The following is a 24,073-nucleotide window of genomic DNA, read 5'->3' on the forward strand; positions in this document are numbered from 1 at the left end:
TTATCTGTTTTGGCCAGGACTTGTCCCCGCCCAAAGTTTACATAGGAGCCATGATCTATAGGCCTATACGTCACATCGACCATCATTCCATGGAAGACACTGTATCACTGTATAGTTCCCCTCGTGTATTGGAAAATATCACGTGATCTCTTGATAGTGACAACAAACTGTTTCTCTCAATCACTGTCTTCTTAAAATATTGTTGTCACGAGATATTGAAAAAATACAAACATTCTTTCAGCCTTATTTCAAATTCATTCATTTAGAATCTTATCATGCTTCTTTCATTATTCAGCCTTTAATTTATTGTACTGCATCCTACCCGCAATAATAATAAACGATGCGGTATGCACCATTATTTAATTGTATCATATCATCGACTATTATAGTAGCTATGTCACAAAAATGTACAGGCACAGGAAAACTTTAGAAATAAAGTTGGGCAGTGGGTCATGGTCGTCACACGCCGTTGACACGCATCACGTGGGGTGAATCAAAAGTATCGAGATAAAACCCTTATGTATTTTTTGCATGTGTGTTTTTTTTGCCTACGTTGTGCGTTGCTGTAGTTTGTGGTACAGAGAAAAACAATTGCAGTTGCAGGGCTCGAACGTTACTGCAATAACCCCGAGCTGTACAGAGAGCAGATCTACAACATCCGGGCAATACTGCAAGCCTGCGCAGAAAAGGAATGGCGGAGGTAAGTAAGTGAGCAAAATGAGGAATGCAATGAGCGAACGAGAAAGAAAGCGAGCCGTTTTTTATCACGAATCGGGACGTCAACATCGATCCTGCCTCGCGGGTCGAACCGTCTCTCCGCCGGTCAACTTTGTGTGAGAGCGAGCGGGGAAGTATAAATAGGGGAGAAGCTCTCTCTCGCTCTCTCTGTGTATCGTACCGCCGCACTCCGCGTTCGTCGCTTTAAACACTCATTCCCCTTCGCCTGGGCGTTAAAACAGTAAAGGCTGATGGATATAAAGTGGCGCTGAACTATTTCTGACGTGCTCTGTGGTATCAAAGCGGCTGGTTGAAGTTTTAAGAACGATGTCAGACTTTTTAGCCGACCAAACTATTCTGCCGGCCTGTTCGGATGTGCACGAAAAGACTATTTCCTACTCCAGCCACTTGTAGTGAGTCAGAGAGAGAGGAAGGAGCGTTCAGCACCCGAGTTACAGGAAAGCGCCACTGGGCGGGGTGAGACGTGGGGGTGGGCGAGAAACACACGACTTTTCAACTTTTTACGCGTTTAACTTTTAGTTTTTAAAGCACGCTTTGATCGGTATGGTCATTCTAACGATCGGGTATTTTGGGAAAGTGGTTGAAGCGTCGGTTCTCGGGTGTGTAGACGTCAGTGAGTCTAGACGTCTCCTTCGGTCGTTTGCAAAAAAACTAGCCAGCTATAATGTCTCCTGTGTCTTCAATGTTTGCTTTCGTCTGTCGTTTTTCTTGCCGTACAAGTTTTATAACTTTTAAAAGTTAAGTTCAACCTACTTTTTAACGCATAAAATAACGCATTGCGATGCCTGCCGATTAGGCTAAGAGTGGCCCTCGTCGATAAGTGAATCAGAAAACGTCAGCCGATCTATGATGAAACGAGCAAAGATCAACCACCCCACTTCTTCTGTTCACGCACATACATGCACACCTGTTGAAGTGTGCTGTACTTCTCATGTTTACCCCGCAATATACTTCTTTAACTTCACACTTGTTTTGTTTGTTTTGAATCATTAGTGGCCAAATGCTAAGTAGGATGTTTCAAAATATCAACTGTGTGTTTGTGTGTGTGTGGCCCGTAGAAGGTTAAATGGGTTCACGGCCTGAGTGTGGTCCGTATGGCCTAGCGAGGGTGTGGAGATCCAGCGATGAGGGCCACAAGCAGCAGTCACAGCAGCAGGGGTCCACACAGACTGCCGTAGAGGACTTGGAGAACCGCCAACTGCTCCAGCCACGTCCTCTCCCCATGAAGATGGCAGCTCCGTCCCAAACAGTAGGCTGGCTCTTGGCTCTTAACTTGGTGCTCAATATAGTTGTCTTGACGTTGTTAAACTCTAGATATGGTATGAAGTAGACCAAATGAAGCCACGGTTCATCGCAACGTCACATTATATCCATGGAAGTTAAAAGTTGGCGCTTTTAACTTCCATGGATACATGACGCTCGTTAAAACTCATGTAGTTGTACACTAAGTAGTTACTATTTCAAATGGACCCGTTTTCTTAACTAGGTCTCTTTGGTAAAACTTAGTGCTAAACCTCAATGAGACTAATCCGTCAAAATAAATGTGAAATTAAAAGATATCAGGAGTTTTTTGACTTAAGGATAACCTTTTATTCACAATTATTCTATTACTTAGAATAAACGTGCTTTAACTGCTGGCAAAGCTCTACTGTGTTACCAGAGGTCATAGTAACCTTGCTCTTGGTAAATCAATTGTCCTCTATCTCTTCCCATCCTGCCCACCCGTTCCTCCTCCGTGTTCCTTTGTGCTTCAAGGCCAGCGAGCTTCCCCTGGAGGAGCTGCTGGCTCTGTACGGCTACGAGGTGCCGGGCCAGCTCCTACAGCCAGGCAGGGACGGCTGCCACCTGCCCCACATCACACTGGACAAGGTGAGCAACGCTTGGGGGGGGGGGGGGGGGGTGGTCTCCTGCTTTTGCTCAGAAGGTAGAGCATGTGACAAACCTGCAACCGGGAGGTTCCCTGGTTCTCTGTTCTCCAGCACGTTCCTGACTGAAGTCCCCTGAGCAAGGCATCTCTAGCCTTGGAGGGGAGACCTGGCGGAGGCAATGTTGGAAGTTTGAGTGTGCGGAGGAATGTGAGGGGTTTTAAGAAGTGGTTAAGGAGCGGTCGCACCCACCACTGCAAAATAGTCCAACTTGGTGATACCTGCCTACTCTCTTCAAAACCTTTTTAGTTAGCCCTAAAATGGCATAAAATGCTGTGATAAGGCTCTATCAATAGTAAAACATCCTTTAGAAGTTGAGTTGTTTTCTAAATGGCAGCCTGGGGAACAAAATAACAGACGTTAGTGTGTCTTCTGTGGGCCATGTACCTTCAGGCGATCTCCACTGGTGTGTCTTGCGCTGTATGTGTTCCCAGCTTTATCTGTAACCGTTTGTCCTATAAAGGCCTTGGAAACACATGAATCAAACGTCACATGATGGTAACCGGCGAAGAGAAGAGCAACCCTAGGCCTTTGCTGTAGGCCACAGCGACACGCAAAACGACTTTTTACCCTTTAAAGCACAAGATAGCTTGTTGTACATCTTCAGTGTCCTACAGACCGTGACCGACGTATGGATCGAAGAACGATTAATTGATAGTACTTTATTTGCCATTTAATCACTTAGCAGATCCTTTCATACCAAGCGACTAGCAGTCAATTGTTTTTCAGAGGCATGTCTTTAATAAGTGAAGAGGTAAAGGTTGAATCCTACCTCTGCTTGCCTACACCGTCGGCTGGCTTGGTTCTGCCAGCCGACGTGTACATGCATATCTGGAGCACGTAAACTACGGCGGTACCCTTTTTGCTACACCGGTAATGTAGAGAGTAGTGACCCATGTCGGCTATTCGACAAGTATGTACGAAGCTTGAGGCGTATGCCCCCAAGTTAAAAAATGTGCGAGCAAAGGAAAAAAAAATGGGGGCACAATAGGTTTTTGTTTAGAACATTTATTAGCATGCAGAAATTGCAATTGGGGGAGGGGGAATCATCGGCCCAAGGACTGATCGGATATACGGCTACTCGAATTCTGAGCTACCCTGGGCGGGATTTAGCGTGAATATTCATTACGTTGTAACACACAATACAATGGAAAGATTTCAAATGATAGACTTGGAAAATGTAGCCCTTTATTATACACACATTTGCTGTTGGTGTATTAGCCTAGGACAACACCCTTGCCAGGTTATTTATCTAAATAGCCCTATGTTGTTAGAATTTACTAACTTTATGCAAGATCTGCGTTCGTGCAGTAGGCCTACTCGGCGTTGACTCTGTCCTAAAAATACAATATTATTGTAAATTATATCAATTCAAAAAAGCGGTAGCTAACGTTAGTTGAATCAAGCAAACAAATAGCTGTTGTTTTTGCTCCAAAAAGCTTGGCTTCCCTCGAATTTAATATAAGATAGTTCCTTCAAATTAGGGCTGTACGGTATGGACTAAAATGTACAGTATATCAAGGTAGGACAAGCTATGTTAATTGTTTCTTCAAATTACGATATTATTGCTTCTGAAGGGGTAAAATACTGGTAAGGGAGCAAAACTGCATTAAAAAAAATATTCAAGTTACATCTCTGAAAAACACTGATGTTTAAAGGAACACTCCACCCATTTGCATTAAGCTTTGTATTGTTGGTTACCCAGTCATATTTTTGAATGGTCATGCAATCTCATTTTCCCCCGAGACGGGAGCAATACGTATTTACCTCTTACACTTCTTTCTGGCAATGAAGCAAAGGTTTTCATTGCCAGAAGGAAATGCATGAGGGGGGATTTCTATTGCGACTACAAGCACTAGTCCCCCCCTTTCAAACCCGCCCATAGGGGGTGGGACCTAATGCGCTAACAGACCTATCACAGATCAGTGCCAGTGAGTTAGACTTCACCTGCAGAAAACATGGCCGAAGATACTGAATACGCAGACACACAATATGGAGGATTGGGATTTTGAAGAAGTTATGGTAGAAACGGATGTTCGTGGCTACCTTTATGAGCCACAATATAGTGACGAGCAGCTGAGGGCTATGGAGGAACAGGAGGCGGCTGACGCTGCCGCCGCTATAACCGAGGCAGACAACCTGCCTGCCGCAGACGAGGAGCCTGCAATGGCTCGATGGGGGCGGATTGGCGGTGCCTGTGCTCACACTGTGCGCCAATGGACACAGAACAAGAGTCTGTCTGCTGCCGAGAATTCCAGCGGTGCCAATTTCTTTTGGAAGAAATCATGGAATCGGAGGATGACACGGACGTGTGTGTTGTTGATCACCGGAGTTTCGCACCCCAGGCTTTATGCCTTATCTGAACAGTTGGGTATTGGATACATATTTCCGGACCCAGAAAGTGTACTGGAAACACCAGCCAAAGCCCGCCGGGAGCAACAGACGTCTGAGCATAGAGTAAGTGTTTGTTTTTTTACTAACACATTGGCTACAATAGTTTTGAGTCCCGGGGAACCTGACAATGTAGCTATCCGAAAGTAGCCGATCTTATTGGCAGATCATAGGCTACGTTACGTTAGCTTGAAGTCCGTGTAATGATAGGCTACTCGAGGCATAATTTTTCTTGCTTTGCTAATGTTGTTCTCTTTCTTTCTTAGACAGTATCTTATTCCTGTGTTGTCCAGGCCAGCTAATTACCCATCACAAGATGGGCAGTACCGTGGCTACCAGGAGACAGTAGATGCTCAAGATGAGCTGTGACTATTTTGACTCTAGCAAACGCACACTACACGTTCAATTTTTGTAAATAGTTCATATTTTTTCATGAATAAAACTTCAAATTCATGTTGGTTGTTGTGATTTGTTTACTAACCCAAGTGCCGTCATACTAAAGTAGGCCTACTGTATAAGACAAACACTTATTTCAATTGGGGAGAAAAGTTGAGTACAAATACTTGATATGCTGAGATACTGTAATTAGCAAATGTTTTTATGCTGTACAGTAATATACAAATGATGCGTTTGAAAAAACGAGGGCAGAAGTCTATGCTAGTCCACGTATCACGGGGATATGTTTACACAAAGTTTGCTCGCGCTAACACTCTCGCTAGGACCATGGGTCCTTCCCCCTCCAAACGGAAACAGGCGGGCGGTGCAGCGAGCGCAATGCACTGTGGTAGTTGGAGGATTTTTTACCTTTTGAGGCAGAGAGACACTTTCTGCCTTTTCTCAGGCTAGGATGAACCGATTTCAATTTTTTTTTGCACATTTATAATACATATGATTTTTTATTTTATCAACCTTCAAATCTCCACCAGTGAAGTATCCCTTTAATAGTATGGATTTGTTTCACCACTTGCTTGCAGACCTTGCCGCATAGTTTTGTCATCTCAATTTGGCTGAAGTGTGTGCGGGCAGGTAACGCTTACCTGGGATGAAGTGTTTTGACCATTTCTTTAAAGCCCTTTCTATCGACATTTTGAAGGGGAACCATGTCCTTACACAGGTAAACAGTGATGGCGTTTGTTATCTCGTTCCACCGCTGGCATTTTGTCGTAAGGACTGGCTTTGGAAAACGCCTGCGGAAGCAATGTCTGATATGCAGAGACAGCTTCACGCTACCAGCGTCTGTCTCGTACGGTGTTGAATGAGAGCTTGTGAAGGGACTACTGCGCGCTTGCGCAATAGCATAATGTTTGAGAAGTATCGCTGTCAAATCTGTCCCTGGTAAAGTAACATTGCGCGGAATTGGAAGAGGAACTATGTTTCGTCACCATATTTCCAGTAGTTGCGCGTAACTTTACTTTTTACATGAAAAAGTAGTTAGGTTACTGTATTAACGCGTTACTTAGAAGTCACTCGCACGCGTGCTCCAGGACGTTTACATTAAATAAACTGCCGCTCAGACGCAACCTCTCCATCCACACGCACTGTGGTGTTATATTACAAGTGCGCAAAAAGCGAACCATCCACACACACTTCGCCGCTCCGACGTTGCCGCTTGGTCGTGACGTTTGAGTGCCTCGGAAAAGGCCCTCAGACGTCACGAAGAGAACGCTATCTGCGTTTGGAGCAGAGTTGAAGGTTTACATAGGGTGTTGGGGAGAATTGCGAAAACATAGGAAATTACCCCTTTTTTATCGGGGTCTTATATCAGTAACAGTGACGAAATGACATGGTACTATGTTGACGATCCTATAAAACCCATTACCACGATGAAAAGAAAAAAAATTGGGTTTGCTTGCTCTTGCACTCTTTTATAAATTTTACCAACAGGACGGCTTTGACTGTTGTTTCCTGTCCCAGGTTCAGGTGACCGAGGACATGTTTGTAGGAGACGAGGAAGAGGATCCGTCGGCCGATGAAGACCTTGCGCCCTCCTATACTTCCAACCCTTCTGATCTGCTGAGACGACTGCAAGGTAACGCGCACACTTTCTCTTTCACTTTCACACTACTGTTTTTGGTTATTGTCACATCCTCTCGCTCTCGCAAGCTCTCTTGCTCTCTCTCTTTCTTTTTCCCTATCCTGTCGTATAACTTCGCTACAGGCACCTTCTCTGGCTTTTTGGATGCATATTTAATAAAAAAAAAAGTAATAGGCTTTGTTATGAGGAATGTTTCGGCGTTCTTTTTTTTTGTCTGTGTGTTTACCAATATTATCTATATAGATATCTATATCTAAATCAGTGTAAATCCGATGATGAAGACCTCTTTCTTATACCAGATCATGTGCTGATATAGGTCACCTTCTTTCATCCTAGGGGTGCAAAAGCTGCTTGAATCAAATGCACCATGTGTAGCAAGGAGAGTGCTTTAACTCGGCCAGCTGCATAGAGAAGTCGATGGAATGTGGTCTGTTTCCTTGTTGTGGAAATTCCCTTTATGGCCAAACAACATTTGCATTTGTTAACGTTATAAAATAAGCAAGCACAGCGTTCCTGTTTAAAGCCAAGCAACATGTCAGTTTCAGAACGGAAGCGAAATAACGCTATACAATTTTCTAATCCGAAATGGTATTGGTCCTATTCGAGGCCCAGCGGAAAAATACAGCCCGGAGAAATTCCTGCTCTGTATTTTTCATTTTAAGACCTGTCACTGGCCTTGACATACCCATCTTGATTTGTGCATTTTTTAAGTACGAAAAATGACATCATGGCTGTCCCTGGGATGTCTGGGTGTTAACGGAGTGAACAACATGCTGTCTCTCAGGTGGAGACAAACAGGCCGACGCTGGCTCTTCAGAAGAAGACTCAGACGGTGCTTTCGTTCCCTCCAATGGAGAACGCAAGGTAAACCGCTGGAGCTCCCACGTTTAATAATCTCTCTTAACCCCACTGAATGGCATTAACACTGCCAGGGTTAGCAGTTCAATTCCTAATGTGACCCCCCCCCCTCACTTGGGGTGTCGTAAGATGCTTTGAATAAAAAGCCAAATGGCATGCATGGTTATATAATCATGAATAAATCCATCAAATCACATTGTCCTCTGTGGTTTGCTCATGACTGTCGTACCAACTCTGTCTTGCCAGGATATCATGGTGGGCTCTATGTACCAGGCCCAGATCCCTCCGCTCAGCCCGTACGGCTCCCAGGGCCGAGGTAAGCCCCCAACACTCACACCTAGTCCCCACACGGCTCCTCCCCTCGTCCCTTTCACCATGCTGCTCATGCAGTGGCTCAGCCGAGATAACAGAAAGAGCTCGTGCCTGCGTAGACCACCAATGGGTTTTACTGGTATTTTTTTTCAATCCCACCTTATTTTTTCGTCCCTTTTTAATATAATTATGTCTCTCTCTATTGGCCCCTCCTTTTATTTTCATACACTTTCTCCCATCCCTGCAACATACATTCTTATTTTATTTTATTGTATGACAATGTTTATATGTGAAGCACTTTGAGTCTGCCTTGTGTATGAAAAGTGCTACATAAATAAAGTTGCCTTGCCTTGCCTTATCTCCTTAATTGTACCGTGATCCAACCCTAACCCTTATCCTCCCTTCTTCCTCTCCTCCTCTCCCCTCCCCCTCCCTCCGTCTTCAGCCTATGACGGTGACGACCAGCTGCTGTGGAGCCCCGGGGTGCTGCCCCCACAGGAGGTGGAGGGATTCCTGCTCAGCGCCCAGGCCCCCAGCGCCCAGGAGGTGGCGCCCTACACTAATGCACACCGGGACACCCTCCGCGACAACGAGCAGGTAGCGTGACACGCAAGGGTTCTCAAGCTGTAGGTCGCGGCACATAAACGGGTCGCACCTCGGGATGCGGTAGGTCATGGGATGACCGTAAACTGTAAAAGGTCAGATGTGTATTATGTTTCACCGATTATACACAGTGTGTTTACCCAATTGCACACAAAATGTTCACTTAAGCGGAGCGTCAGTGTTGTGTCTTTGCACTTGTTTTTAACGGTAAAGTCTATTATAGGTACCGTCTTTACCTCTTTAAAACAGAGTGAGTCTACTTTCCTCGGTTTAAGATGTCATGCATCGGTCTGAGAATCGTTCTCATTACTGGCCCCTTTGGCCGGTAAGTGAACTGCAGCCTACTTAAGTTGTTTCATTCAGAGCACTGCCCCATGGGATGAGACAATAACAATCATGAAAATCAATATTTGTTTATGATTATTTATTATCATAAATACACATTTTAAAACAGAAATGTTTGTCATTAACTGTGCTTGGAAGACACTTTTTCACGACAGTCTGAAACTAGACGTTATAGAAGTCCATAAGAAGCGTTTGACGCTTACTATGTGCTTAAGTGACGGTTTTGGTGTGAATTAGGGGCTAGGGAACCCCTGGCTTACTGCATACGGCAAGCTAGTTGTTCTACTTAGGGACCACTCCCGAAGGAGCATTTAGTGAATGTAAAGGAGTAGTGTGTAGCCCCGGGCAACAGTAGCCAAGGAGGTAAAGCAGCTAGGCTGACCATGGGAATGTTGCTCTTTTGATGTTAGGGTTTCTTCTTTATCTAATTTTTAAGGTTTGCGTACTTCGTTGAATATGGGTTAAAAAATATATGGCACTAATAATAATTGTCATTATTATATGTTACACATGTAGTTTTATACTCATCGCCTTGAAATGTCATTTTGAAAAGATATGTTGTAATTTATTTTAACTGTTCACATTCAGGCCCTCTATGAACTGGTGAAATGCAACTTCAATGCAGAAGAAGCCCTAAGAAGATTACATTTTAATGTGAAAGTGTTCAATGGCAAGTATATTTCTGTTTCTGTTTATATCAAAATAACCATTTGTACAACAAGACAAAAGCAAACGTTAACCCCGGATTGAAAACCGATTGACACGGCTGCTACCATCTCAGGAGACGACAACTTTAATAAATTAAGGTTGATTAATAAATTGAAATGCACATTTCCATATCCGTGGCTACGAAATGTTTCAATTTGAATTCAACTTTTTAAAGCTGTACTTATTGAAAATGTATTGAAACTATTAACTACTAAATATTTAAAATCAGAAAAACTGAAGTGTGTGTGTGTGTGTGTGTGTGTGTGTGTGTGTGTGTGTGTGTGTGTGTGTGTGTGTGTGTGTGTGTGTGTGTGTGTGTGTGTGTGTGTGTGTGTGTGTGTGTGTGTGTGTGTGTGTGTGTAGATGAGCTGTGCTCCTGGAGTGAGGAGGAGGGTCTGGGTTTCCAGCAGGGCTACCGGGCCTACGGGAAGAACTTCAACCTCATACAGGCCAATAAGGTGAGCCCCCTCGTGTTCTGGAGGCCAGGGTTAACATGCGTTAGCTCGCCTGCGTGCTGAATGGCAGAGCAAGGATGCCCTGTGTGTCTATTTTAATCAACATGGTCTCACAGGAATCCGTGAAATTACTATGGTCGGACGCTTAACTCGAAATCCGTGGCTACATCACGGAAACACGCCGATATCCGTGTGTGAGCCACGGAATAACAGTGTAATTTACTTGCATTGGAGCAAATTCCGTGGCCACATCACGGACAATTGAAGTGATTCCGTCAGACCACCACGGATTTTGATCTAAGCCCCCGCTGTGGTCAAATGTGGCACACGCACAGATTGAAACGGGAGCACACACACAGATTGAAACGGGAATCTGTGTGTGTGCCACGGAATATCATTGTCATTTACTTGCATTGGAGCAACTTCCGTGGACGCATCAAGGACAATTTAAGTGTTTCAGTGAGACCACCCCCGGTTTTGAGTTAAGCCCCCGTGGTCGACTCGCTCGTTGAAACGGGGATCCGTGTGTGAGCCACGGAACACCAGCGTCATTAACTTGCATTGGAGCGAATTCCGTGGCCACATCACGGAAATCGGCGTGTTTCCGTGATGTGTCCACGGATTTCGAGTTATTCGTCCGTAGTCATTTCACGGATTCCTGTGAGACCAGGTTGATTTTAATCTACTGTCCTGTTCAGCAGTTTGGTGAACTAGAATATGGGCTGGAGGCTGCACCAATCTAAAATACGCAAACATTAACCCATGGTGGAACATATGCCCCGAGAACTCAACATTTTTGTTTCTGAGACTGTGTTCAGAACCTACGAGGTGGATGTTGTGTCTGGAATCTGACCTGTGGTGCTAGTATGTCATCATGTATGGCACCTAATGTACGCATTTATTGTATGTTGTACGTCCTAAAAATAGTACTTAGCATTGTGTATTATCTTATCCTAGCTGTCTTTTTTGTATCCGAGGAATGGGTTAGCCTAATAATTGTAAGTGCTTGACACTTTGTTCTATGAACATCCTTTACTGTAGCACCAGCGATATATTGTTTTACTTTCTTCTGAAAAATGTTCTTATTGTAAGTCGCTTTGGATAAATGCATCTGCTAAAGGCCCTAAATGTAAAAATGTCACCACCTTACCATAAACTTCATTAGAGACTGGTTTGGTGGCTGAATTCTCGTTTTTTTTGTTCCTTTCTTCTGCCGCAGGTACGGACACGCTCGGTGGGGGAGTGTGTGCAGTACTACTACCTGTGGAAGAAGTCTGAACGCCACGAGTGCTTCACACAACCGGCCCCCAAGATGGGCCGCAGGAAGTTCACCCTGCAGTCCGGGAACATGTGAGTCACACTGCACACCAGACCGACAGAATCTGGGTTCACTTCAACGACCCCGTCTAGGAAACATGCAATGGGAAAAAAAAAACAGCATCAACATTGGTCATTTCAATTTGTGCTATTCGACCAGAAGGACACCTTTTTTATTTTATGAAACACAGTGTATATAGTACACTCAGTGGAGTGAATTCATCAGAAACCAATAGTTAATCAATTACACTTAACATTTTTTTACCTTTTAATAAATCACCAGCAAAATATTTGATAAACCTCATCCCACCCTCAAAATTGTCCACATCTATTTTTTATGACGGGACACATCAGTCTGAACAATCAGTCTGGACTTCTTCTGAGAATTTGTCTTGAAACAGTGTAGATATCACTGTCCTCTTATATTGGGGATTATAAACTATATTGTGCATTTTAATTCAGCAAATTCTACACATCTGAGACCAGATTGGTCTTTGAGTCGTCAGATAGTCATATCAAATGACGACCAGTCACTCCCATTCTGAGTATTTGGCGTGAGGGCGGTTTTTATGATCAGAGCAGCCATTACTGCTGGTTTAGAGAACTGTTTTCTGCTGAGGTCTGGTGGTTAGACGGTGGAAAAACTGTTCTTCTGTTTCTACATTTCTTTTGGTTTTCCTGTCTGGTTGACTAATATATTGGCCTACTTGATGCTTTTAACTACCGTAGTTTTGCTGAAACAAATCCATAACTTTTTTGGTTTTGTGTTTTCTTTGAGGGGATTTTTGCAAGTTGATGAATGACCAAGCTTCAACCCAGAACAAATTGATCCTCTAGGTCAATTAGTTTGTTCATAATATAACAAGGAACTGTAGGACGTAGCGACCTGAGTTTTTTAATTTATTGGTCGTAAACCAACTTCCTCGTTTGTAGCACTTGTGTTGCGGTTAGAGTGCACTTTATTAAAATGTCTCTCTGTTTCTACTCAAGTGCCTAACTATTACGCACTTGACTTTCATAACTATGATTAAAGAATACCTTTTCTTTCTGATTATCTATAACGCACTGGAGCTCTTTTTTTTAATTAACGGCAACTTTTGTTCCGTTAATTAAAATTTTGTCCTCCATCTGCCCTCCGAGTATGCCTGTAAATCGCTTTCAAATTGTTATCCATAAAGTAATGTTACTGCTCCCCACCCCATGTCGTTCTCACAGGGAGGATGCGGATCAGTACGAGGACCTCAGGCCGCTAGAGAGCCACGGTAACGCCAAAGTTTCCTCCCACAAACCCCTCAGAGCACAGAGGATGAACCTCGCCCCGTCGACGGCACAACGCCCCGACAAACCAGGTAGGGTCCTCAGCCCTTCTTCAGCACAAGTAAAGAGTTTGAGGGGGATCAGCCAAGGACGAACCCTAATGTGTTTCAGATGTAAAATGTGACATGGTGTTTAGAAAGATTGATTGCAGTATTGCAGCATTGAAGTGTTTTCCATTGCACTTAGAGGCTCTAACAAACGGAAGTCAGACGGCATTTTTAGAACGTCTTTCAAGAAGCGTCCGCATAAAACCGGAGGCCGGGGCGTGACATGGGTTTTCAAAAAGTGGAAAGTGCTTATGGTAGAGCTGCGCCTTGAGAAATGTGATTGGACAAATGCTTTGATGCCAATGCAGAGATGTAATGTATACCAGAATTCTTGGTAATAGGTTGGGGAAAACAGATGTATTTTTTTGGTAGGAATGGCCCAGTGGGTCTTTATAGGTTTTACAGGCAAGGCTTTAGGCACTATGTCCTGTATTGACTATAATATATTACTTTGACCGTTATCATTTATTGATTCATGTATATGTGTGTGAGCAGAAAACGTAGGAGCCATTCAATCAATAGATTATGTTTGTATAGTGTTCCTTTATGGTTAATTATAAAATCAAGCTATTTCTTAATTTTACTCCAACCAATGGTGTATTTTTAGCTTTCAGTTGTGTCACTGTAATTCATGCCAGACTCAACTTGGCAGACTTTTTTGCTCAAGCATCTCGAATGGACAAGGCAGAGCACTGAGCTGCAAACCCCATTTCTGTGATGCACCCGACCACTTGACCTTAGCACCGTTCAATGGAGGAGATAACGTATTCCCACAACTAACAACAACAATAACAACTGCAACAAGTAGAGTAACAGTTTAGCAACGTGTTCCCTGAGATGAGCCACAGGTTAGAGTTTGGTTTCTCATGAAGCACTGACGTGGGTTTACTTGTACACTATTAATGTGTATTAATTAGATATGAACTAAAGTTGAGTGTCAACCTTACTCCAATAATCCAAAGGAGTGTCAACTTAACCTCTTATCTCTACAACCGCCAAATCACAATGACCGGGTGACCCTTATCCTGGTGCACTTTAGGAATGTTTCATTTCAGTTTCGTCTTTGGAAAAAAAAATAAAAAAAATATTCCGAGATTAGTTTTAGCTTAATTTCGTGGGTTGAGGTGACCGCCACTGCATTAGCTAGTCAAAAAGTGGCGTTGCCTCCTGTGTTCAGGCGCCATCAGGGTGATCTCTCTCCTGACCTGAATATGTTTGCATAGCATTTCACAACCACATCATCTCCATACAAGTCCTTACACTCTGTGAAACGCTGGCCATGCCCACTCCAGAATCCATGGGTGTATGTGGAGGTTCCCTGTCAGAATACATGTGTTTGGAAGTCTTTTGGTTTTTGCCTCATTTTATAATGATTTTAAAGCATTCTAAATGTTCCCATTTTGTGTGTGTGTGTGTGTGTGTGTGTGTGTGTGTGTGTGTGTGTGTGTGTGTGTGTGTGTGTGTGTGTGTGTGTGTGTGTGTGTGTGTGTGTGTGTGTGTGTGTGTGTGTGTGTGTGTGTGTGTGTTCATGTGTGGCTGTAGAGGAGGAGGGTCGCCCGAGGCGCAGAAGAACTCCTCGCTTTCTGTTAAAGTCGTGAGCTCGGCCCCAGAACGCAGGCGCAGGTAACCCACACGGCTGAGGAAGGGGAGGGAAACAAAATGGAGATCACCATGAGCCCCCTTGTAGACGGAGCGATTCTCACTTTATTCTTTCCATGGGGATGTTTTGTTGTCACGGCAGCCGACAATCAAACAAAAAATAATTACATTTAAAAAAGACAAAGTTACAACAAAATAAAAATGACATTGTTTGTATTCACAGATTAACATGTGCAAGAGTAATATAAAGAACAGATTCCTTATATTTTATGAAGAAGAATCAAGATAAATATCTCTGCCATTAAAGCCACAACAGTTTCCTATCATCAGCCTTAAAGCCAGTCCCATGATTTACATTGTAATGTAACAATCATAATAGTATAGTACCACAATGCAAAATACCTCACCCCTACCTGCATTAATACCTACCTATAAGTCATCAGATATTCAACCTCCGATCTATAATTCTCCGTATGAACTGAAGTTCTGGTTCTGCATCTCACCAAAGCTACTGAGAGTTCAACACTAAGTGCTTGGAGAAGTGTTAATGGTTCCCATTAAGACTCAATGGGGTTTGGTAGAAGAATCATCTTGCTGCTTGTCAATATCTTTTTTAGGGCATGAATCACACTGAAAGTCCCAACAAACTCGTTTTCTGTGTAAATCCCTTTACAACCGTTTGCAATTACATAAGCGTTTTTTATGGTTTTTTTTTCAGTTTGACTTTGAGACAAGCTTAGTGTAGCATACTTATTCAAATGCCAACAAGCAGCTTTGCCCAAAACGATCCTCGAAATAATTGTATTTTATAGTATTGGTGTCTGTTGCACTTCTTAAAATGTGCACTCTGGCGGCTAATGTTGATCTTCATTTTTTTAATCCAGATGTCAAGTATTGATTGTCTTTCTTTCTGTAAACATACCCCGCCAAGGTGCAGAGATTGTTTTACAGACTGTGTCTTTGTGTCTCGTTGCCAGGCGGTGAGTCGGGGCTCCTTGTGATGGACGGCCGTCCCCGGAATCTCCTCGGCCATCCCTTCTCCCCCCTGCTCTCCTCTTCCATCCACGGATCAGCCCATGGGTTCTGACCCAGGCGGCGGCTGTGTTCGACACCCCAACCTACCGACACCCCAAGCGCTCCACTGTACCCCCCTTTCCAAAGAGCACTGAGCTTCTGGGTCGTCCCAGTCCAGAGGGCATCCCCTCCCCCCCCCCCCCCCCCCCCCCCACAGACCGTGATAATGGCCCGATCCAGGGGCTGCAGGCAGGGACTTTGGCCAGCGCCATGCCGACCCACCTGCACCGGCCACAGCACCACCCTTCACCACAGACTGTAGGACCTCCAGCAGTTTCATAGGCCTGTGAATCGTCCAGTGAAGGGGCGGAAATGGATCCCAGTCAAACCAAGGGCAGACGGAGAACTTCTTCCTGAGGTTGTATGGAGAACTGATCTTGAGTTTTTTCTTAAATTTTCTTTTGTATATTTTGTTCAAGACAGGAGGGGCATTGTCCACTCTGAACTGTCCGATGTCTGGGGGGTGAAAGAGTTTCCCACTCCCCGAGTCCTGGGAGGTAATTCTTGCTCCCTATGAACTGAACTAAGAACAGAAGCACATTGACCAGCCTTCCCCCGTCCACCCATTAGTGGACGGACCTGTCAATCAGTAACTTTGGGCTGCTATTGGAGACTACATTAGTTTACTGCTTTTCACTGGCTGGACGTTTTGACTGCAGGTACTGGGATGGTGAACAGAATAGTGTGTACTCACTGTCGGCAAGCATAATGAACAAAGTTGATCACCGTCCACCAACTGGTTAGAACATCATAGCAAATGTTGACCACAACTTTTTTTATATATAAATATATATGATTATATGCTTAAGTACAACAATTTAAATTCTTATCGCCTAAGTGATCAGTCGGGTACTATGTGTTTATACTCAACCTCTTCAAAATTCAATAAGCCAATTGGACGACAGGTTGATGCCTGTGTGAATGTATAGTGAAGCTAAAGTTATGAAGTCGATGAAGCATCACCGAAAGTGGCCTCTTACCCAGTTTAGATCAATTGCTTTCCTTTCTTTACTGCTTTTTACTCCTTTTTTATCTTCCTTTTCTTTTTATCAAGCAGTCTAGTGTCCTTGACACAACGTTGCTGGTTCTTGGCTATACCAACGTTTTTAAATGAACCCTTTGCTCCGTTTATTCTTGTGACATTGCGTTTAGGGCAACGATTAATTAACATTTAAAAATAGCTTATTTTATCTCAACAATAGCCAGTCCATGCACTTGTTAGCAATGCATTGGTTACTTTGCTCTGTATGGTCACGCTGGATATGAAGTCATATTGGATTCCTATTGGACGAATCTAACAATTAATCTCGCAACCGGCCCAAAAATTACTCCGTTCAGCAAGTGTCTACAGACACTTGTTAAAATCTCATTGGCTGAACAGCTGATAATCTGTTTTACTGTCCCCCGGTTGAAAAATAATACACTTTACAATCAGGTATAAAAAGCAGACGGGAACATCATGACAAAATAAGTGCATATCGCTTCCTGGAGGTTTAGATTCGTGGACCAGGCTAGACTGAACGAATGGCAAGATTATCACATGTAAAAAACAAACACATGTTCTAGCCTCTACTACAAACCAAAAGGAATTATTGTTTTTCAAATTGTTGTTAAAGACACAAATTCAGTGGTATCAAGCCTCCATAGCCCTTTCTATTTATTTCCTTATTCTGGGTTCACACAAACAACAAACAAACAAACATGGCTGCCGTTTGCTTTTTGGTCCAACCCAGTGAGAGGTCAACATTTGTCTTTGTGTTTGCATTGTTAACTGGCGGAAGATTCTGATAGTGAAAACAGAAAAGGGGGAACGGTATCACCACAGTACACTGCCTTTTTGTCTTTTTAAGCAATTTATATATTGTACCTCTGTTGTTTATTGGTTTATAATTATTATATTTTGTACATAAAAGAAAAAAGGAACTATTAAAATCGACATTCAGAATTGAAGTCACTTTTTTTCCTCTCCAGATAAACATAGCTTTTTTTAGGGCAGAAATTTGCCTATATCTCCTTTCCCATATGAAATATACATGTGAATATTCCTGTTGTCCTATAGAGGATGCTGTGGCTCTGTTAAAATGAACTCCCCAGCAAACATATTATTTCTCAAGCTTTGCTAGAGCCTCTATATACGGCCATTCTATATCAGACAAAGGCTCTGTTCTCAAAAACATTGATATTTTATTGATCCCAGATGAGAAATACTACAAATAACAACGGAATAACTACCCCAAGGTCATCCTGAGTGGGCATAGAGAAGGGGCTGGCGGTTAGTGTGCGGTCCTTTTGAGGCCATTGATGAGCCGTTGATGCCCAGGGACCTGCAACACACCCTGAACCCCCCCCAGCTGTTGGATCAGCACCCCGGCTAGCGCCAATGGGGGGGGGGGGGGGGGGGGCTGCCCACCTGTTACCCTTCCCACCAATCAGCAGCCCCGAGGCACCAGGCCCACTGAGGTGGTTGATTGACCACTGAGTAACAAGGGGCTGTGTGCGCCAGTATGAAGGAGGGGGGCTAATGCTGTGAATCTTTAGGATCTTTAGCGTGACGTATCTTCACGTTCCCTATTGAGAAGGAGTCAGTATTGCAACAACTGAAAATTGTAGGCCACAGCATCTTGGCCATTTAAATATTTCCTTTTAGGATGAAGGGAAGTTTAAGGGCAGGCAGTCAAGGATACCTCACTCTTGGGCGATACCATTCAGACTTTGCGGTTTGTACACGCGTCGTGTGTACACATGCTTTTGTTTCATCATATTCTCGAGCTATTCAAAGTACCTCTAGCTTCCTCTTGTGGTGCTATGCCTCTGTGTCTGCTGTGGTTCTTCAGTGCCCTCTAGTGGCCCACTGGTGAAAGTACCTCGGTCTGGGAGTCTGCCTCTGGAGCTGCGCCATGTCTTCACCATGTCCACCCTCTAATGTCAGAGACAGGACAAGACTACTAGTACACACACACACACACACACACACACACACACACACACACACACACACACACCATGGAGACAGTAGGCAGACTTCTAACAAATAATTTACTGTTATTAATGCACAAAATCACCGGTATGGATGGCCTTCACTGTTACAGAAAGAGACAGAGGATATAGTCCTACTCAAACCCTTAGCGATGGAATTCTTCACATTACGTTCAGAGGAAAGAATTTCATTCCAGTTAATAAAAGTTTCATTTTAGGTATTTAAATGGAAGGACTTATAATATAATCCAATATGATCTAATCAGTATCATTGCATATCTTATAATTAAGGAGCTATCCAGCTCATTTGTGGTATACTCTATAACTCTATACAATCAAGGGTTGGGTTGAGTCTGTTCACTCTACATGGGAAATGTTTCACTATCGGATGGTGGAGAGAATTGTTTATTATTTTATCCTAGTCTTCGGTTCCCAACATGTTATAAGACCATACATTTGCCTTAGTCCTCTCCTTGGGAATCAACCACTGTCCTCCCACACATGTGACCGCCACATGACATTTTGAAACGTCACATGATGTGACAGGACAGAGCATGTCATCTCAATAACAACAAGACTGAAGAATTTGATAGTTCCTCCATTTCCTATCGCTTTCTGGTTGAATCTTGCTGTATGGTGTCTATCTTACAAAAGGAAGAGACTCCATTTGTGAAATATTTTTTTCAATGTATGAATATTTTCTATTATATTTCCTATTCATATTTAATAAGAATATAGTTTAATATTTATTTTACATGAATCCGCATCCAAGTTAAATGCAACCAAGTTTTTTAAACCAAGTTTAAAAAAAAAATGCTTTCGAGCGTGTAGTCTACCATTGAAAAGCAAATATGTGTTCAGAATTAGTATTATTGATTGGTGTTGTTAGTTTGTACACCGTCTTCATCAGACGATTCATCAGTGTGCTCTGGTGAGGGGTTGGGGGAGGGGGTCGCTGGCAGCGTTCTCCCCTGCAGATCAACTGTCACCATTATCTCATCAGGCGAGCTGCGTTCCTCTGCCTGATTAGGGGCCGCGCGGGGACACATTGATTGGCCATCAGAGCTGCAATTGCCTCGACGTGATGATAAGGTGAAAGCAAAAAAAAACAAAGAAGCATTGTGAATTCGGGCTCTCGTAATATTTTCCCCTTGTCTTTGGATTCCTCCTTGCTTATCTGTCTGTTTCACACTAATCACATTTCGTGATTTATTGTCCATGTTGCCTAAGAGGATTTGCGTTTGGTAAAAGGGATTGAGGCTCGACATTTGGAAATGCATAAACCTTTTGGGAAGACTCTTTGAGCAACACCTTTTTTCTGGTGTGGGAATTCTGTCCTTTTTTTAAAGGACACACGTTGTTATTGGGGCAGCTGGGGGGGGAGGCTCTAAAGTGGGGGGGCATCTGGGGGGGGAAGGCTCTAAAGTGGGGGGGCGGCTGGTGGGGCAAGGCTCTAAAGTGTGGGGGGGGAAGGCTCTGAAGGGGGGGGGGCAAGGCACTAAGGGGGTGCCGTCTGCCCCCCCCCCCCCCCCCCTGTAAATACGCCCCCGCACACACACACACACACACATGACTGCCAGTGCTGTGCAACAAATCTTATTGCTCAACAGACAACAGAATTTTCACACGAGAAAAAAAGGGTTGCTTCACATTGTTATTGTCCAATTATACACCTTTGGTTCATGTGTGTCCGCATACATTTCTCTTATAGATTTCAAATTTTTGTGTTTTGCATGAAAACACCATGCCATGATGGGCCCTTAATTATTAAGTGGAGCTTTTGATTTTTCTCTCCCCGTTACCCAAACGTTCCGAATAACGCATAGCAACCAACCAACATGTTTCAGTTCTAAATGATGACGTAATAATGGTTTTCAATTCAACTAATGTGCTGTTCAAAGACAATATCAGGCATTGCGACATTGGAGTGTATTAGAGAGAGTAGTTTTTTGTGGCGAGAGAGAGAGTTTTTACATTTCTAATATTGATTAATTGGTGTTGATTAGGTCGGTGAAGCGACATGGAAGGTGAGCTCTTTGTACAACTTACGGTATTGTTTTGCGCGCCACGGTATGGGCGCCTCGAGTCGGCGGCTCAACATTGCCCCCGTCTGTTGAGAGAAAGAGGCCTAACAAGTTACAATTTCGATACGAGCTCCGTTGTAAATGAAGTTATCGACAGCTTGTTGGCTTATGTTTCAGAACGTTTTCTAGATGCCGCAAGTTAAACTGAGCTCTTATCACATTATTAGATGCGTGTCTTTTTCAAAACTGATGGTGGCGTTGTTGAGACACATGGCCAAAGTGAAGCCCGAGATCGTGCTTTCATATAAAATAGGAAATGCTTTCATATTCAATAGGAAATTGTAAACGGGATTGAAACACCCATTGGCTCCAATGTTAGCGGAAGGACGTAGGCCACAATAAAAAAACAACTAGCTAGCTAGTTAGTTAACCGGTTTTTTTTTATGAACAAATAGGCTACCAACAAATCTTTGTTTGTCGAGGTCTAGTCAATATAGGCTTCTTCTTATCCCAGGTGTGTTCAAAGGAGGCCTGATCTCCTCCTTATCGTCCTCCTACCTGGTGGAAGAGATAATAGGGGAAGGAAGCTTTGGCCAGGTGGTCAGATGCGTCAAAACGGCCACCAATGAAAGGGTGGCCGTTAAAATCATGATAAACGACCGGTTCATGATTGCGTCGGCTAAGCAAGAGGTATAAAAGACACATGAATATCTTGTTATTTTAATATAGAAAATATATATGCCTATAATAATTGACATATTTGTTTTAACATATGTTGTAATGATATGATGTCACATATATTTGTTATTAAAAAAAAAAAGTTTAAATAAATAAATGCTATTTCACAATCGGAAATATCTTTTTAACCTGCTGTTTATCCTCAGATCGCCATATTAGAGCGCCTCCAAGTTCTGGACCCAGATGAGTGTGGGATTGTGCGATGGATGGGTGTCTTCAGACATGGTCCCCGTATCTGTCTGGAGTTCGAGCTCCTGGACAGAAGTCTCAGAGACTTGACCCAGAAGACAGAGCACCACATTCTGCCTCTGATGCAGATCAAGATCATCCTGCAACAGGTGTGGTTGGAAACCTCAAAAACATTGACCATTTTATTTGAAAATATACTCTTGCTCTGTAAACAGAATGCATCATTTTCCAAAAAATAAACGGTGTATCATGCGTGTGTCAGATTCTGTTAAGGATATTGGAATGATTCATCCACGCTTACGCTTTGGTCCTTTTAGAACTGAACCAAATAAAATAAAATGTTGACAGCATTACATGACTAGAAGAATTAGATCAACAGAAATGGAAACATAGTCAACATTAATGGTCATAAAATAATGATGTATTATTGTTTTTTCAGCTGGCTAGAGCCCTGCAATACCTGGGCACAATCGGGATCATTCATGCAGACCTGAAGCCAGAAAACATAATGTTGACAGAACAGGACACTAGAGTGAAGCTCATTGACTTTGGCATATCCTATCACGTGTCCAAGGCAAAAATTGGCTTGGAGATCCAGACCATGTTTTACAGGTGAGTAACTGACAGCAATCCTGACCTGGTTCTTATCGGCTACTGATTACAATGGTTACTCCACCTTTTTATCTTTAACTTATTTCAGATCACCAGAGGTCATACTGGGGCTCCCGTTTACAGGCATGGTGGATATGTGGTCCCTAGGCTGTGTGGTGGCAGAACTGTTCATTGGCTTCCCAATTTATCCCGGCAACATGGAGTACGATATGGTCGGTAATAGTATAAGAGAGTGTTTCAAAGTAAATGTACCAAAGCACCTTTTACACAAAGAAAAAGTTCAAACTGCAAGCCTGACTCTGTGGGGATCATTGAATATTGGATATTCTATAATATGTATACAATTATTATTATTGTAGAATATGATGCATTTAGTTCTATCGTTGATTGATAACTGAAGGGGCCATTCTGTTGTGCTTCAGCTGCGATATATCCTGGAGACCAATGGGAACCTCCCTGTTGAAATGCTCGACCGCGGCATGAAAACCCATTTGTTTTTCAACAAAGGATCGATCTGGAGACTCAAGGTATCACTATATACGTGTCTGTCTGTCAGCCTGTGTAACTGTCTTCATGGGTCCCTATAATCTAGCTTTAACGGGGACTCTTTTTCAGTCGGCACGGCAATATGAGGAGAGGGAAAGTCTCAGGCCGCCCCGGACCAGACGGTTCCTAATCAGCTCGCTGGAGGGGATGGTCGAAGTAGGTGTTGATCCATCAGCGTTGTGAACGTTAATGAAGTGGCCGTGTCGTTTCCAATGATCGGAATCATTTCACTTTTTCGCCAAAAGCTAGGAACTGTTCTAGGCGGACCCGTTCCGCCCAGCTTCACTGACCTGATGAAGAGGATGCTCCGGCTGGATGCCAACCAGCGCATCACACCACGTGCACTGCTGGAGCATCCCTTCATCAGCCTGGGGAGAGAGAACCAGTCCAACGGCGGCAGCCCTGAGCCCACTGTGGACCCCCTCGACACCAGCAGCCCAGTGTCCAGTGTGGACCCCCCCCGACGGAAGCACTCCTGTGTCCAGTGTGGCCCCCCTGACACCAGCACTCCCGTGTCCAGTGTGGGCCCCCCGGACAACAGCACTCCTGTCTCCAGTGTGGACCCCCCCAACAGCAGCAGCCCTGGGCCAAATGTGGAGCCCCAAGACAGAAGCAACCCTGTGTCCACTGTGGACCCCCCCAAGAGCTACTGCCCTGAGGGCAGTGTGGACGTGGAGGACACAGTCGACCCCACCGACAGCGGCAAAGGGTACTTGGGCCATTCACTCTCCACTGCTTCCTTGATCAACTAATGACTTGAGTCCTTATGTTCTGCGTTCAACATTCATTTCGACAGGAGCTTCTCTGAAGGAGAAATTAGAGACATATACAACTTATCCTTGGACTCTGAGATAGTCAGGTAGGCCAGCCTTCTAGAGCTCCTATTCTGTTGGGTACAATTGACTTGAACCAGTACAACAAACCAGTACGATTTTGAAATATTCAAGTCTCACCATTTAGGCCTATCTGTATTGACGTTATGATGATACAATTAATAATCAATAACATGTATGTATGAATGAGTATTACACTGTGGCAATAAACAATGGTAAACTTGATAATTTTGGTGATTTACTGATTTACTTAACTTTGATTTGCAGGTTTACTCCCACACTTAAGTCTCTGTGTGATCTGAATGAGTCAACTGAGGAATCGAGGATTGAGGAAAACACTGCCACACTTGAAATACACAGGTAGGCTCGTTTTCTGCGGCTCACTCACCATTTCATGGTCCTTAAATCAAGATTGGTGGATTGGTTGATTA

The 24,073-nt window shown here is 43.6% G+C and overlaps 2 protein-coding genes across 4 annotated transcripts; both read left to right on the forward strand.

Moving 5' to 3' along the window:
• Positions 1-474: 474 nt before the first annotated feature.
• mier2 (mesoderm induction early response 1, family member 2) lies at positions 475-17,683 on the forward strand. 3 transcript variants are annotated; one of them, XM_056604054.1, is made up of 13 exons: positions 475-700; positions 1,797-1,987; positions 2,494-2,607; positions 6,969-7,083; positions 7,874-7,953; positions 8,194-8,263; positions 8,705-8,856; positions 9,796-9,877; positions 10,279-10,373; positions 11,590-11,720; positions 12,903-13,036; positions 14,594-14,674; positions 15,628-17,683. In XM_056604054.1, exons 2-12 carry the CDS (start codon positions 1,805-1,807, stop codon positions 14,647-14,649), a joined length of 1,212 nt encoding a protein of 403 aa, XP_056460029.1. In that variant the 5' UTR covers positions 475-700; positions 1,797-1,804; the 3' UTR covers positions 14,650-14,674; positions 15,628-17,683. The 3 variants fall into 3 exon arrangements, with proteins under 3 accessions (XP_056460029.1, XP_056460030.1, XP_056460031.1); XM_056604055.1 differs by having other exon boundaries at positions 475-704; positions 15,628-15,862; XM_056604056.1 differs by lacking the exon at positions 475-700 and adding an exon at positions 715-1,351 and having other exon boundaries at positions 15,628-15,862.
• A 4,733-nt stretch (positions 17,684-22,416) lies between these two features.
• LOC130392795 (homeodomain-interacting protein kinase 1-like) lies at positions 22,417-23,561 on the forward strand. Its single transcript, XM_056603289.1, has 4 exons — positions 22,417-22,475; positions 22,686-22,790; positions 22,879-22,965; positions 23,055-23,561. The coding sequence occupies exons 1-4, from the start codon at positions 22,461-22,463 to the stop codon at positions 23,559-23,561; spliced, it is 714 nt and encodes a 237-aa protein (XP_056459264.1). The 5' UTR covers positions 22,417-22,460.
• Positions 23,562-24,073: the final 512 nt, after the last annotated feature.

The sequence above is a fragment of the Gadus chalcogrammus genome, chromosome 12, assembly GCF_026213295.1.
Source record: "Gadus chalcogrammus isolate NIFS_2021 chromosome 12, NIFS_Gcha_1.0, whole genome shotgun sequence".
Classification (NCBI taxonomy): Eukaryota; Metazoa; Chordata; class Actinopteri; order Gadiformes; family Gadidae; genus Gadus; species Gadus chalcogrammus.

What these genes read in the sequence shown, in the direction of transcription:
- LOC130392795 (XM_056603289.1), top strand. An exon ending in GATCGATCTGGAGACTCAAG is followed by an intron (nt 22,791 to 22,878) that starts GTATCACTATAT and finishes ACTCTTTTTCAG; the next exon opens with TCGGCACGGCAATATGAGGA. An exon ending in CGCTGGAGGGGATGGTCGAA is followed by an intron (nt 22,966 to 23,054) that starts GTAGGTGTTGAT and finishes TTTCGCCAAAAG; the next exon opens with CTAGGAACTGTTCTAGGCGG.
- mier2 (XM_056604054.1), top strand. Translation starts at nt 1,805, where the DNA reads ATGGGTTCACGGCCTGAGTGTGGTCCGTATGGCCTAGCGAGGGTGTGG. An exon ending in CCCTCCGCGACAACGAGCAG is followed by an intron (nt 8,857 to 9,795) that starts GTAGCGTGACAC and finishes GTTCACATTCAG; the next exon opens with GCCCTCTATGAACTGGTGAA. An exon ending in ACCCTGCAGTCCGGGAACAT is followed by an intron (nt 11,721 to 12,902) that starts GTGAGTCACACT and finishes TCGTTCTCACAG; the next exon opens with GGAGGATGCGGATCAGTACG.